General features: G+C 41.5%; 1 protein-coding gene across 1 annotated transcript in view; it reads left to right on the top strand.

The window, feature by feature from the left end:
• The window catches only part of LOC143804985 (uncharacterized), a 33367-nt gene extending 17616 nt beyond the window's left edge, over positions 1-15751 (top strand). The window contains exons 2-3 of the mRNA XM_077283667.1: positions 9173-9339; positions 10873-15751. Coding sequence (XP_077139782.1) covers positions 9183-9339; positions 10873-11288 — 573 coding nt within the window. The 5' untranslated portion in view covers positions 9173-9182 and the 3' untranslated portion in view covers positions 11289-15751. The remainder of the gene's footprint in view (positions 1-9172; positions 9340-10872) is intronic.
• Positions 15752-16278: the final 527 nt, after the last annotated feature.

Genomic DNA, 16278 nt, shown 5'->3' with positions numbered 1-16278 from the left:
CTAGGATTAATAACATGCCTTTATTAGATGTATTGGCAATACATATATCAAAATAATAAGTTTTTATAAAATATTACATACAAAAGATTATTAATTAATAACAAAACCGCAGGAAAAGTATAATATAATATATGGTACCCAGAGATCCCCAAATACACAGGTAGCAACCCCCTAAGATAAAGATTGCCTTTACTTTATAAAAACTTATTATTTTGATATATGTATTGCCAATACATCTAATAAAGGCATGTTATTAATCCTAGTGCTGTGGTAATCTCTGGTGATTTCCTATCTTATGGTGGTTTGGTGGTTTAGTCCCCTTTATCAGTGGCTTACACTGAAGCTCTCACAGTGCACCCTGACCATATAAGACATATTACGTCACATTTTCTCCTATTTAGGTTTGATCTATGGTTTATATAGGTCCTATCCTGGCATGCATGGCTCCTCATCCCTATCCTGGTATGCATGGCTCCTCATGCCTATCCTGGTATGCATGGCTCCTCATTCCTATCCTGGTATGCATGCCTCCCTCATCCCTATCCTGGTATGCATGGCCCCCTCATCCCTATCCTGGTATGTATGGCCCTCTCATCCCTATCCTGTTATGCATGGCTCCTCATCCCTATCCTGGTATGCATGGCTCCTCATCCGTATCCTGGCATGTATGGCTCCTCATCCCTATCCTGGTATGCATGGCCCCCTCATCCCTATCCTGGTATGTATGGCTCCTCATCCCAATCCTGGTATACATGGCTCCCTCATCCATATCCTGGTCTACATGGCTCCTCATCCCAATCCTGGTATGCATGGCTCCCTCATCCCTATCCTGGTATGCATGGCTCCTCATCCCTATTCTGGTAAGCATGGCTCCTCATCCCTATCCTGGTATGCATGGCCCCCTCATCCCTATCCTGGTATGCATGGCCCTCATCCCAATCCTGGTATGCATGGCTCCTCATCCCTATCCTGGTATGTATGGCCCCCTCATCCCTATCCTGGTATGCATGGCTCCTCATCCCTATCCTGGTATGCATGGCTCCTCATCCCTATCCTGGAATGCATGGCTCCTCATCCCTATCCTGGTGTGCATGGCTCCCTCATCCCTATCCTGGTATTCATGGCTCCTCATCCCTATCCTGGTGTGTATGGCTCCTCATCCCTATCCTGGTGTGTATGGCTCCTCATCCCTATCCTGGTATGCATGGCCTCCTCATCCCTATCCTGGTATGCATGGCGGCAGGGCCGGCATCAGCATCCGGCGCACCCGGGAAAGTGCCAGCGCCCTGAGCAGGCAGGGGGCCCACTCGCCGTCGGGGACACTGGGGTGTTATGGGAGCTTGGTGCCGGCCCACGCGAGTGGACACCCCCCCGCCTGCTTTGGGCCCCGGCACTTGCGATACTTACCTCTCCCGGTTCCAGCACTGCAGCGTCTTCCATCCTCTGACTGTGACGTTCAGGTCAGAGAGCGTGGTGATGTCACCAGTGTGCCCCCTCTGCCTGAGCAGTCACAGCACAGAGAGCAGGAAGACGCTGAGGAGTCCAGAGCAGCGACAAGCAACGAGAGGTGAGCATTTCATTTTTTTTTTTATATTTGGAGCAATATATTATTATTATTATTATTATTATTTATTGTTATAGCGCCATTTATTCCATGGCGCTTTACAAGTGAGGAGGGGTGTACATAATAACAAGTACAATAATCTTGAACAATACAAGTCATAACTGGTACAGTAGGAGAGAGGACCCTGCCCGCGAAGGCTCACAATCTACAAGGGATGGGTGAGAATATATATGGGGACCAGCAGAAGGGGCCCATACATGGAGCATTATATGGGTCTAATTCTATGTGGAGTATCTTATTGGACCAATAATATAGGGAGCATCTTATGGGGCCAATTCTATATGGAGCATCTTATGGGGCCAATTCTATATGGAGCTTCTCATGGGGCCAATTCTATATGGAGAATCTTATGTGGCCAATTCAATATGGAACAGTATATGGGGACAATTACATATGGAGCAGTATATGGGGTCAATTACATATGGAGCAGTATATGGGGTCAATTACATATGGAGCAGTATATGGGGCCAATAATATATGAAGAATCTTATGGGACTAATTATATATGGTGCATTTTATATGGCCAATTATATATGGAGCATTATATTGGGCCCATTATATATGGAGCATCTTATGGGGCCAATTATTTTTGGAGCATTATATGGGGCCAATCCTATACTGTAAGGAGCATTATATGGGGCCCATTCTGTAAGGAGCATTATATGGGACTCAGTATACAGTATGGGGTCGATCATATACTGTATGGAGCATTATATGAGGCCCATTATATATGGAGCAATATATGGGGCCCATCATATACTGTATTGAGAATTATATGTGGCTCACTATACTGTATGGAGCATTATATGCGGCTCATTCTGTATGGAGCACTCTGTGGTGCCCATTATACTGTTTGGAGCAATATATGGGGCTCATTATTCTGTATAGAGGACTATGTGGTGCCAATTATTATGTATGGAGCACTATATGGGGCCACTATACTGTATGGAGCAATACATGGGGATCATTCTTCTGTATGGAGAATTATATGATGCCCATAATACTGTATGGAGGACTACACTGTCTGGTATCTGACCTGCTGCAGAATGTACAATAGTTATCACTCATGTAATGTAAGAAGTGAAATCTTTGGCATTGTACTATACCTATATTTCTCTGCCTCATCTGTGCATTATGAATTGTGGTATGTGTTAAACGGGCCCACCGGGACTCTTTCGCCAAGGGCCCATGAAAACCTGGAGCCGGCCCTGCATGGCCGCCTCATCCCTATCCTGGCATGCATTGCCCCCAGCAGAAAAAAAATAAACCATCTTACCATCACATCAAGGGGAGCTCAGAGCACATACATAAAATAGACCTGATGATGTTCTTATGAGCTTATGTGTTCAAGTCTATGCAATTTTGTACTGAGCAGTGATTTCAGCAGCAGCAGGAAGGAGGGACACGGAAGAGCTGTCAATCAAAAAAAATTCACAAAAGATAGTAAGTATACCAGTTTCATTAGGTCTAAATATCTATTTAACAATGTACAATAGTTTGTGTTTCCTTTTAGCTTTAAGTAAAAGTTATAAGAGAGCACCAAAAAAATGTAAAAGGTACACTTAAAATAGAACTGTACATCTATATATAATAACTATAGGTTCTGTATCGTATGATGCATAAATATTGTCTGACACCTTTCCAAATATCCCTGAGAGAGAAAAAGTGAAAGCAGCTGAACTCATAAAGATCACGTGTCACATCCTTCTTAAGGAAATGTATGCAACGTGACAACAGCTGCAAATTAAATAGTATGGAAAATCAATTCTTGCAGCACAAGTCTTACCATGTTGATATCCGGCAATCTGGAGAATATCTTCAAGGCAAATAATTCCTTGTAAAAAATTATTAAAATGAGTGAACCTAAGCTGTAATACCAGACACAACCTGTGAACAAAACTGGCGCTAATTCTGGAAGCAGAGTTTGTTTTTTTAATCTCACACAATGAATGACTGAGAGGTATAAAGTGAATCAGGGTTATGGCACACAGGGTCTTATGGAAGAAAAAAAAAAAAAAAAGTGAAAAATCTGAAAAATTACAACAAAATAAGTCAAATTAGGTAATGTGACAAGCATCTAGGAAAAGATGTAAAGGGCATGCCTAAAATTGGTAATAATTTGGGAAGCACATTAGGTATAAAGTGAATCAGAGATAAGTGACACCAAGAGGAGTGTGGACCCCACTCACAAATCTAAAAGGAAATTGGGGTAGCAAAAGTGCTCAATTTGCTCAATGGTTCAAAATTTGGGAAGATACTAAAGATGAGCAAAAAGATTCCAACTACCTGGGTCTGATGTTCGGTTCAGCCCAATGTGATGGTAGTACCCACGGTAGTGGTCACTGCCACTTGCTAGACACCCGTGACGTCATGATGTTGAGGGAAGCCTAATGACTAGGCTGCTCATGATGCCATAATGTCGTGGTAGGCTTAACATGCTGTAAAATTGGGCCAGTGGTCAGCGGCCCAAACGAGTTTCTGCCTCTAGTAGGTGTACGTACCCGAAAATGATGCATGGCAGTGCTTACGTTTGTTCTGTCGGCACCATTAGAGTCAACTGAATCGTCGTCGCATATGTCCGAATCCCATATTGCGGGGGATTCAGATATATTCCCTGACGGGGTCACTGAACGGGTGACTAAGCCTAAGCGCAATGTCAAAGCACCCAAAGAGGTGCCAGGCAGAGAATTTCCGGAGCAGAAGCAGACACTACCCTGGTCCAGAATGTTCACTCCTGCATCGGCAATTCTCTGCCCGGCCTCCTGGGCGCTTCTGCAGCCTACCAAGCCTTTCGCGACATAATGACACCATATAAAGCCTGGTCTCTAGGCTTCACTTGACATAATGACATCAAAGGTGCCTAGTAAGCAGCAGAAGTGCCCAAGATGCCAGGCAGAGAATCACTGGAACAGAAGTGAACATTGCTCTGGTCCGGCGTCCATCTCAGTCTTCCATGGCAGCGTTCACTTTTGCACCAGCAATTCTTTTCTACAGAAGACTGAACTAGACACCGGACCAGGGCAGTGTTCATTTCCGTTCCAGCAATTCTCTGCACGGCATCCTGGTCACCTCTGGCACTTTCCAGGCACCCATAACTACATGATGTCGTTATGGGTTATGGCACAGAGGGTCTTATGAAAAAAAGAAGTGAAAAATCTGAAAAATTACAAGAAAATAAGTCCAATTAGGTGATGTGACAAGCATCTAGGAAAAGATGTAGTTAAAGGGCATGCTTAAAATTGGTAATAATTTGGGAAGCACATTCCAGAGAACTGGTGCAGCATGACATAAATCCTGTACAAGGAAGATTCGGATTATGGCGAATATTAGTCAGATCATTGCACGAATGTAGATAATGGATGGGGTGGTAGACAGGGATGATGGGAGAGCTGTAAGGTGATGCAGCACCGTAGACAGCTCCTGCATTCAGGAGAGATTGCAGGGGTGAGGTTTTGGCATTTGGCACAAGGACAGGTATCAGAGCTAGACATCTTGGACTGCAGATAAGGTTTGATATAGGCTCTATAGAACATTGGAGATGACCATGCTGAGTTACACCGCAGCCTGTATAGTCTACCCTTCTCCAGCTGGCCTCTGTAATCACCTTCCAGTTAAAAATGATCTAATGCTCACAGCCAAATTTTACACTTTACATGAAATCTCTTGCGTCTTTTAGTGTCGTGAGGACACTCAGCCGAGAAAGATGTGATGTGAATACAAGTTACAAGCCTGAGAACGCAATGGGGAATTCACATCTTATTACTCATGGTGGATGAGCAGCGAGACAACTAATCGTTTCTGTGGTGCAGAGGAGTCTCGGGGAGCTGTCACATTATCAAATCACTAGTTTCATTTACTGTCATATCAGACAATTCATATAGGTGTCCCCCAAGTGTGCCCCTCGCTGTAAGTGACTTCCAAGCGTATACGTCACCTCAGACTGAACTTTATCATGAACTTTCTGGAGGTGTCGAAGCACTCTGATGGACGTAGATATTTAATCATCTGACAAACGTGATAATTCTGGCAACATCATTTGCCGTTTTTGTCAATCTTATTCTCCATGTTGGATTTGTCAGGTTATTCGCACAATGTCTATGGCATCGATGGCCAATTTCACCGAATTCCAAATTATTATGCAAATGCTATTCTCTGATTTTCCTAAATGCAAATGAGTCAGTATAATGTTCAAATCATTAACCGTTAGAGGATAAATCACATTTTATTGGACAAACCTCCCAATGATAACAGGATTTTTTTTCACATTGCATTGTTCCCAATCGTTCTGCACAAATATTTTATAGGTTGTAAATAACTGAAAATGGTAATTTTTGGTCAAAATGGTCACATTTATAGAAATCAAAAGCTTTTCAATTAAAAACATCTTAACAGGCCAAGTGACATGTAACATACAGGTGCTTCTTACAAAATTAGAATATCATCAAAAAGTTAATTTAATTCAATACAAAAAGTGAAACTCATATATTATATAGAGTCAATACAAACAGAGTGATCTATTTCAAATAAGTAATGGTAAACTGACTGAACAGAGAACTAGTCTGAACTGGTGCATAACCAAAAACAACTTACATAGCAAATAGATAAATCGCTGCACTCAATTGTACTAAAACAAATGAATGTGTGATACATGAAATGTGAATAGCATAGTGGCTTGTGAAATCTATGAAAAAACACATTCATTTGCTTTAGTACAATTGAGTGTAGTCATTTATCTATTTGCTATGTAAGTTGTTTTTGGTTATGCACCAGTTCAGACTAGTTCTCTGTTCAGTCAGTTTACCATTACTTGCTATGTACTATTTTTTCTGACTTGAACGCCCCGCCCTTCACCATGCTGTGATTTTAAATACATCTAAACACACTTGGTTCTGACCTTCCTATAAGTAAAGGCTTTACCATGACATTAGCCAGAGGTAAGTGTTCACACTAGGCAGTCAGGTCAGGGACCCATCCGATCCATGAGATTACCTCAACGTTGGTGGATGGGCTCACATTTTTTGGCCAAATTTTGTGCTAAGCATCTCATGTGTTTTTTCATAGATTTCACAAGCCATTATGCTATGCACATTCATTTGCTTTAGTACAATTGAGTGCAGCCATTTCTCTATTTGATCTATTTCAAGTTTTTATTTCTGTTAATGTTGATGATTATGGCTTAAAGCCATTGAAAACCCAAAAGTCATTATCTCAGTAAATTAGAATAATTAACAACAAAAAAAAACAACTGCAAAGGCTTCCTAAGCATTTAAAAAGGTCCCCTAGTCTGTTTCAGTAGGCTCCACAATCATGGGGAAGACTGCTGACTTGACAGATGTTCAGAAGGCAGTCAATGACACACACCACATGGAAAGTAAAGTTTGCATTTCATTTGGAAATCAAGGTCCCAGAGTCTGGAGGAAGAGTGGAGAGGCCACAATCCAAGCTTCTTGAGGTCTACAGTGAAGTTTCCACAATCAGTGACGGCTTTGGGAGCCATGTCATCTGCTGGTGTAGGTCCACTGTGTTTTATTAACACCAAAGTCAGCGCAGCCTTCTACCAGGAAATTTTACAGCACTTCATTCTTCGCTCTGCCGACAAGCTTTTTGGAGATGGAAATGTCATTCTCCAGCAGGACTTGGCACCTGTCCACACTGCCAAAAGTACCAATACCTGGTTTTCAAACAACTGTATCAGTGTGCTTGATTGGCCAGCAAACTCGCCTGACCTTAACCTCATAGAGAATCTATGGGGTATTGTCAAGAGAAAGATGAGAGGCACCAGACCCAACAATGCAGATCAGCTGAAGGCTGTTATCAAAGCAACCTGGGCTTCCATAACACCTCAGCAGTGCCACAGGCTGATCACCTCCATGCCACGCAGCATTGATGCAGTAAGTGATGCACAAGGAGCCCCGACCAAGTATTGAGTGCATTTACTGAACATACATTTCAGTAGGCCAATATTTCGGATTTTAAAATCATTTTTTCAAGCTGGTGTTATAAAGTATTTTAATTTACTGAGATAATGACTTTTGGGCTTTCATTGGCTGTAAGCCATAATCATCAACATTAACAGAAATAAACACTTGAAATAGATCACTCTGTAATGACTATATTAGTTTCACTTTTTGTATTGAAGAACTGAAATACATTAACTTTTTGATAATTTTCTAATTTTGTGAGATGCACCTGTAGGACCGTTCTTTTATGTCACCTTCACAGTTCTTGCATCTCTTGAATTTAGAATTTTTGGAGAGTTTCTGCTTGAATTTCTTTACAGGATGTTAGAATATCCCCCAGAGCTCCTGTTTTGATGTGAACGGCCTCCCACCCTCAGAGATCTTTTGCTTGATACCCCAAAAGTTTCTCAATAGGGACAAGATTAGGGGAGGATGGTGGCCACAGAATATGCTTCTTTCCTTTTATGCCCATAGCAGCTAATGATTTTGCTATGGATTGCACAGTTCTTTTTGTACCATGGAAGAATGTGGAATGTCAGAAACTCCATTGACGTTGCCATGGTTATTTTCACACCTTCAGTGACCCTAAAATTGCCTACCAGCTCTCTTTCCACGATTCCAGCCTCAAAACATGACTATGCCACCTCCTTGCTGATATTGCAGCCTTGTTAGGACATGGTGGCCATCCACTTCGTCATCTATTTAGACCACCCAGGGTTGCACGGGACTCATTAGTTAACAACACTGTTTCAAAATTAGTCGTCATGTATGTCTGGGTCCATTGCAACCATTTCTGCTTGTGAGCACTGTATAGGGGTGGAAGAATAGTACGTTTATGCAAAACTGCAGCCTCTGGAGGATCGTACACCTTGAGGTTTGCGGGATTTCAGAGGCACCAGCAGCTTTGAATACCTATTTGCTACTTTGTCATGGTATTTTAGCAGCTGCTTTCTTAATCCAATTAATTTGTCTGGCAGAAACCTTGCTCATTATGCCTTTATCTGCACAAACTCTTCTATGCGCTGTATCAGACACATAGTACAATGAACACGCTTTGTTTACATGAAATATCTAATGTTTTCATTCCTTTTCCAAGGTATTGTACTATTTGATGCTTTTTGGCAGCAGAGAGATCCTTATTCTTTCCCATATTGCTTGAAACCTGTAACATGCTTGAAGGGAACCTGTCACCAGAAAAAAACACTATTAACAATATGGGATTAATCTGTAGGTTAACAGCATTATTAACTTGCCTGGCACCTGCACTTAGCCTATTGCTGCGGAGAGAAAATTAACGTTATTCTCCCCAGCAGTTGCCGTTTCAGACATGTGGGTGACGGCGGCGCTGGTTCAGTCACAGCTCTGAGTAATAATCCGCCTTAAGTAGTTTTCCTTTAATTGGACTCACCTGGGAAACTAATTATCACAGGTGTTTGAGATTGATTTCAGAGATCCAAAGACCCGAGACAAACCATCCAGGAGATTATGTGACAAACAAAAAATATCTCTTCATGACCCTTAAATCTAATTTGTATAATAATTTGGAACACAATGTATATATTACAATGGAGCTTTTTCTTCCATGCAGATATTCCAGGATGAGGACCTTGTTGATCTCAAGTTCGGTATTGCTGCTGGTCACCTTGACTTTCAATGGGCTGGATTTCTCCCATAGTGTGAATATTTTGGGGAGCACCCTTCCGATTGCTGATCGATTGGTCATGCAAGAAAGGGATGAAGAGCCTCAGTACCCAGGTAAGGCATCAGTACCTGTTAACAAGGTCTATCTTTGATGTGTTATTAGTGATGGGGCTTAATTATAAAAGCTATTACCAAGCCTGGTTGGTTTTAGATCAGATAGTCCACACTGTTGCAAAACACCATAAGAGTGGTCCGCGGCCACTAAGGCTAAAATCCTATAATAATTGATGTCCTAAAAGCTGTAGATAGGCTTCACGTGGGGAAGTACTTACAGATATTTACCCGATAAAGGCTAACCAGCCAGCAAAATGAGTCACTAAAACTTGCACAAAGGGAGGAATTGAATAATATCTACCCCCACGTCAGTTAGCCTATGAATACTATAATCATACATTATTAGTGAATTTTCCAATATTGATCCTTGCATTAATAGCCCCCTGCAGTTAACGGCCACACTGCATGAGGAGGTAGAACGTCTAGACTATATGATCAATATATTAAGCTAGGACACCAATAGCTACTGTGGACTCTGTAATTTTAATGAGCAAATTTTTCTTATTATTTTCATTATAATTTAATCATTAAAAGTTATATTTTATTAATCTCAGAATCTTTAGTTAGAGTCTATTTGCCATACAGCAATCTGTTAATTACTGTACAAAACCCTGCGCTGATTCCGGTTGAACTGTATTGGAGAGCTATGTTGTGCTGACAGACTCCCTTTAAGGCCCTGCAGTATTTTAAGTGGGACAGGTACCTATATCTCCACCAGGAACAGGCACCTGATCTAATTGGAACCTCCAAACTACCTATTGCCACTTTACTTTGCTATCTATTTCTATATGTGTATATTGTCAAAAGGAAATCCAAACATTTTATAGGGCCACGACTGATAATGAGGGGTCAGACACTAGAAAATCTTCACATAGGAGACTGCACTTAAAAAAGAACAATCACTTGCTACAAAAATTGCGGTTAATACCATGTAAAAATCCCTGAGCTCCCCTGATTCTGATGCTATTTCTAGTTTTGTGCTATGTTGCTCTATTGCCGAGATATTCACATTTATTGTTTTAGAGCACAGTTTGTGAAATCTCTGCTTGCAGACCAACTGGGTGTTTCTTCAGAACCTTCTCTGGGAGCATGCACTTTCTAGATTAGCTGCTCAGCTGTGATTGGCAGAATCTGGGAGGAAAGGGTGAAAGCACACGTCCCCAGAGAAGACAGTGAAGAAATGCCCAGTTGGTCTGCAAGCAGAGATTTTGCATACTGCTCCCAAAAACAAGAAATGTGAATATCTCTGCAGTGGAGCGATGCACCTCAAAATGGAAATGAGTGACAAAATCAGGAAAACTCAGGGATTTTTTTATAAGGTGAAATTTTTGGAGCAAGTGACAGGTCCTCTTAAAACGATTCATTGGTCCTTTATCAGGCAGAGAGCAGAAGAAAGTAGAAATTCAAGAGAACAGATGATATTTGTAATTTTTGATCGGACTGGTCATGGTGCTGCTAATGGCTATGGCTAAGCTTATCAATTCAGGATCAGATTGCAGGTGATAAACCTACCTTATTTAATTAATTTTTTAGATTTTGATTCAGGAGAGCAAGACCGCTGGCCAACGTTGGAGGAGCTGGGTTTGAGCAAAAGGATACTGGCTCACAAAAGGGATGAAGAAAATTTTGGGGGGAGCGAAGGAAGAATGGCTTATGGAAAGCGCCCATTAACAGTGAACAGACCAATGAACGTTCAGGCAGGTGCAGGAGAAGACAAGGACCACATTGTAAACAGTTTGTATGACCTTCTCGCCTCACCACCAAAGCCTGGACCACAGAGAAGAATCATGGACAATCTTAAGGACATATATGCAGCTGAACTTGTAAAGAGACATCGCCTCCCCAGGAGTCCAGATGATACCACCAATAATATAGTACCTACTGAAGAGGAGCAAACATCTGAACAAGTTGTGCAAGAAACAAGTAGCAATGGACAGGTGACAGAATGAGCCTGCCAAAAAAATTCAAGGGAGGTAAATATGTCCCTGGACTGTCCTCTACTGTCATGTCCTTAAACGGGTTATTATAAACATATTTATCACCCATCCACTAGAGTTGAGCAAAAAGATTGGTAGGACTTTCGGTCAGGATCCAAATTGGTACTCCATGGCAGGAGGACAAGGGCAGTGTGAACTTCCTCAGCCGACTCTTAAATGTAAGTATCCTGGGTCCCTCTTGTGATTTGAGTCTTGGGGCCTAATAATCATACAATGTTCCCAGGATGTAGGCTGCGGAAATTCACACTGCCCTGGTTCAGCTGACGAGGAGTACCAATATGGATGTTGGACCAGGTTCCTGTCAATCTTTTTGCTCAACTATCCACAGGATGAATGATAAATGTCTGAACTTTAGGAATCCCACAGCTGGGCCTGCTGCCGATCCATTCACTGTTTACAGGACTAATGACTTGCTATTTTCCTTAGTCACATAGGCATGAATAAAGCAGCAGCTATCATACAGTGGCCGTTTTGCTCCATTCAATGTTCTAAAGATTGGTGGTGGTTCCAAAGCTGGAAAAGTTCTACTCGGCTGTTTCTTAGTTAGACCTTTTTTGGTGTTAGTAATGGCCACTATTACAGTTCCCAACATGGTTGCCTCCCTGGCTTTGTAAAATGATAGCAAATCATGTACCAATACGCTGCAATAGTTTATCATTTAGGAGTCTAACAATGCCCAATGACTACTCAAGCATCTCCAAAGCCAAATGGTGCTGCAGCCAAATGCCAGGGTCACCCTCTTTGGTTGAGGTTTGCATAAACCTTGACTCTTTTGTGTTTAGTTTCTCAGAACTGTCTTAGGAAAATATTAAAGCCCACCATACACAATGGATGGCTGCTGGCCAAACCATCGATTAACCAGAAGCCATGTCAGCCCATACACAGGACTGCTCACTTGGGCAAGTGCTCCTGTGTTCTCCACGTCTGACCGCTGCTTATCTCTGGGAGAACGAAAGGATTGGTAGTCCAAAATTGGACATGCCAGATCAATTTCTCCTTTGACACATTCAGGTCCCCCATAGACATTAGACTGTGACCAGAATGATATCGGCCAACATTAGTCTAATGTGTAGGGGAGGGCTTTATTGTGGTCTCCATAGACGTGGCCCATGTGGGTGTATTCTGAAAGAAAAGAGCCGTAATAATAGCACACAAGTCCAAAAAATTGGTTGGGCTGTCTGGACCTACTGCCCAAGGGGTTAGGAATGTTGGATCCTTATTTTTACCTTTGTCATGGAGCCCAGATCCTCTACATTCACTTCTGCCTCACAGACCTGTAATGGCAGCCATATAACTTCTGACAGAAGAGGACACATCAGGGACTTCTATTTACTTCTCATGATGGTTATAATAATGACCATATTGAACATATCAGATTATCTTAATGTTTGATGGGGTGCAAAGCTTTGTACGACATGCTGAAATTATTCCTATTTCTTAAAAGGGTTTTCTAGGATTGTAGTACGTATGGCCTATGTGTTGGGTAGGTCATCTGTATCAGATCGGTGGAAGGCCTGCTCTTGGGACTCTTGATGATCAACTGCTTGAAGGAGCCACAAGCCCAATAGCCTCTTCTGCTCTACTTTCCCGCCATTTACACAGTGGCGGCTGTGCTGGGAATTTCACCATTACTCTACTGAAGTTAATGGGACTCTGCAGCATTGCTAAACACAGTGGCGAGACGGTAAAAAGCAGAAGAGGCTGCAGCACTCACCAAGCGGCGTGGCCCCACTAAACAGCTGATTGGCTGGACCCCCAATGATTTAATATTGACATCAATATTCTGAAAGTGGAAATCTTCTTTAAGGAGTCTTACAATCTCCTCCGAAACACTTATTCTGGATAATTCATTTTTACCCCATAAGAGCTGGTTCACATGTAGCAGATTTTTTAAACAAATTTTATTCATGTGCAAAAAAAAGCGTTTACAGTAACAGCAAAATGAATGATATTTCTAAATAATTCTCAATCACATTGTACATTTTTTATCCCTCCATATTTTTTTTTTTAAAAAAAGCAGCATACCAATTCTTTCTGTTTTATTACTGATTTTTTTTCTCAATTACTTGGAAATGAAAAATGCATACAAAAACGCCTCAAAACAAAACACCTAAAAATGTCTCTAATACTTGGCGCGGTCGCCTGCATTAAAAAAAAAGAAATAAATAAATAAAAAAAAGCTACATGTGAACGTTCCTTTAGGATACTTTCACGCAATTCTTTTGCACGGCAGATAAAAAATCGCAAAGAAGAAAATGCACCCTGTGATTGAGGTTTTAGAACACTAATTTACTTTGCTGTTACCGTAAAGGACGGAAAAAAGCTACATGTGACTTACTTTAAAAAAAAAAAAAAGTATTGCCCGGTCTGGTGTATCCAGATTTGCAATGCGCTTGTAAAAGCATTATATTGCGGTGACATGTGACAGGGATGAATTTAACCAGCTGTCGCTTAGGTAACGTTCACATTTGCGTTGTTGGGCGCAGCGTCGTCGACTCATACCGACGCATGCGTCATGCGCCCTTATCTTTAACATGGGGGGCGCATGGACATGCGCCGGTATGCGTTGTCTAGCGTTTTGTGACGCATGCGTCATTTTAGCGCAACAGTCAGGGCGCAGGCGACGCTACATGATGCAGTTTTTCTGCGTCAAATTTAAGGTAAAATTAGAACGCATGCGTCACAAAACGCTGCGTTGTATATGCGTTGTGCGTTGCGTCGACGACGTTGCGCCCAACAACGCAAATGTGAACGTTACCTTACAGGTTCCTTCTCACAAGCTTTGTATGAATTATCCATATCCTGATCTCAAGGTCATCTTGGGGGGCCAAGCGTTGGGGGGCCGAGGTACGCATTACCTTACACTGTACCTGACAGAGGGGTCTGATATAACCTGCAGCCCAATTTAGGATCTTTTAGGCATGTCGCTAAAGCCGGTATCTCTGCATGTGCGTAATACTTGGTGCTCGTCCGGTGCAGTAACATTAATGTTGTGTGTTATGCTGAGATGTGTGCATGATTATTTTGACCTTTCTTTATATTATTTTCATATACACATACGTATGTCATGGTCTGTGATGTACGGACCGGTCACGGGTTCCCTGACCCAAACTCATCAGCTTCATAGGGATATATGAGTCCTTCAAGGTCGGGTCAGGAGACCCGTGGCTGGTCCGTGCATTGTGGACCATGGCGTACAGATGTGTAAATCTGAGCCTAGGTGTATGCTGCCAGTGCAGGTGCACAGGGTGTGTCACTTGTGGGTCCTGAATGGAGCACCACCGGCTCCGATATCATAGCCGCCCTGTGCTTGCCCTTTAATTTTAGCTTGAACCTATGCAAAGGCAGCTGCGCAGCTTTAATCTGTAATTTATTAATTGGGCAGTGTTAATTGTGTTTTCTGTCTGACTGCAATATTTGGCACTACATGGTGCAACCCAAAAAGTGACCAATAAGGGCACAATCCAATTTAGGATTGGCCAAAAAACTACATGTCTGCACCCTAGATCTCATGTATAAAAGATGTTATCGAGAGCTGGTCATAGCACTGCGTTAGATCAGAGGTTGCAATATGAGCATCTAGGTAAAAAGTGGGAAGATTTTGCTCAGATTTTATTCCCATGGCTTCCCTGATTATACAATTTTAAAAAAAAAAAGTCTGTACGGTTTCAGACATATGGGCTTTTTTATTCAGTGCTTACCAAGAAAGTAAGGCTCACAGGGTAATACTGTAGAGCACCCTAAAGACACGCCCTTGAGGATCCTGTGAACCACGCCCACTTTATAAATACCACAAAAATGGCTGATTAAACACACAAAAAGTGGAATACTCAAGATGCAACAGGAATAAAGAGGAGCAAAAACAATGCCACAAGGTGCCCACTTTTGGCAAGTTATGTACTAGCCCATATAACTCTATAGTTGCCATATTTTGGTTTAGTACAATACAAGATTGATATTACGGCAAGAAAAATTAACACAGAAAATGAGTTTCAGGGTAGGGAAAAAATGGAAATAAATAGATGATTATTGTATTATTTTCCTGGTGTTTATGTGTCTACTATTTATGTTTGAATATAGAAATAAACATAATAAAATAAATATAAATATAGAAAAGGCATCTACATTTATCTTCAGCATGAAAGAACAATCTGATGAAATAGTATTGTACATGGTGATACTTATAGATCCAATGTAATAGTTATAATAACATGAAATTCATGTGGATGAATATTTTCTTGGCTGCTCAATAAAGTTGCATTGAAAAAAAAACAACAGAATGTCGTCATTGACCACCGAGTCTTTAAAGGGGTGTTTAATACTAAATACAATGGCCGTCTGTAACAAGCTGAGAACATTTAAAAAAGACAAAAAAAAAAATCACATGCGGTAGACACTTATTGGTGGAGATCACTGCCCTCCTGCCAGGCACGAGACGTTGTGTTCTGAGTCCGGTGCTGTCAGGGACCTGCAGTACCACTGCATCCAAAGCCCATGGGATTGACCTGTTCATAGGGAATTTATCAAAGAAAAATTATTATTTTTTTAAAATCAGGTTTAAAAAAATGTGATTTTTTTTTAATATTACAGTTTTTTATTAATTAAAATTAATAATCTACCAATTTTCACACTGGACACTGAGGCTATTGTAGGCTTGAATGTTCTGTCCTTTAGGGCTCGCTCACACTGGCGTATAATGCGGAGGAGTGCAAAGTGAGAAAACATCGTATTGCACTCTGACCAATGTACAAGGATATATACAAGGATCACCTGCTCATCTGAAAGTTTTTCCTCAGCTCAAATTGGACTGTAAAAAAAAAAACGCAGTACGCTGCGATCGCCTGTGAAAATCGGATGGTACTCGTCAATGGGGGCTAGAAAATTTATTTTACTCGCACATCTCAAAAGAAACACAACATTTCATCAGCCGAGTACAGTAAAT

Source organism: Ranitomeya variabilis, chromosome 2 (genome assembly GCF_051348905.1).
Source record: "Ranitomeya variabilis isolate aRanVar5 chromosome 2, aRanVar5.hap1, whole genome shotgun sequence".
Taxonomy (NCBI): domain Eukaryota; kingdom Metazoa; phylum Chordata; class Amphibia; order Anura; family Dendrobatidae; genus Ranitomeya; species Ranitomeya variabilis.
Note: the sequence above shows the minus strand (reverse complement) of the source record. Positions and strands in the feature narration are given on the sequence as shown.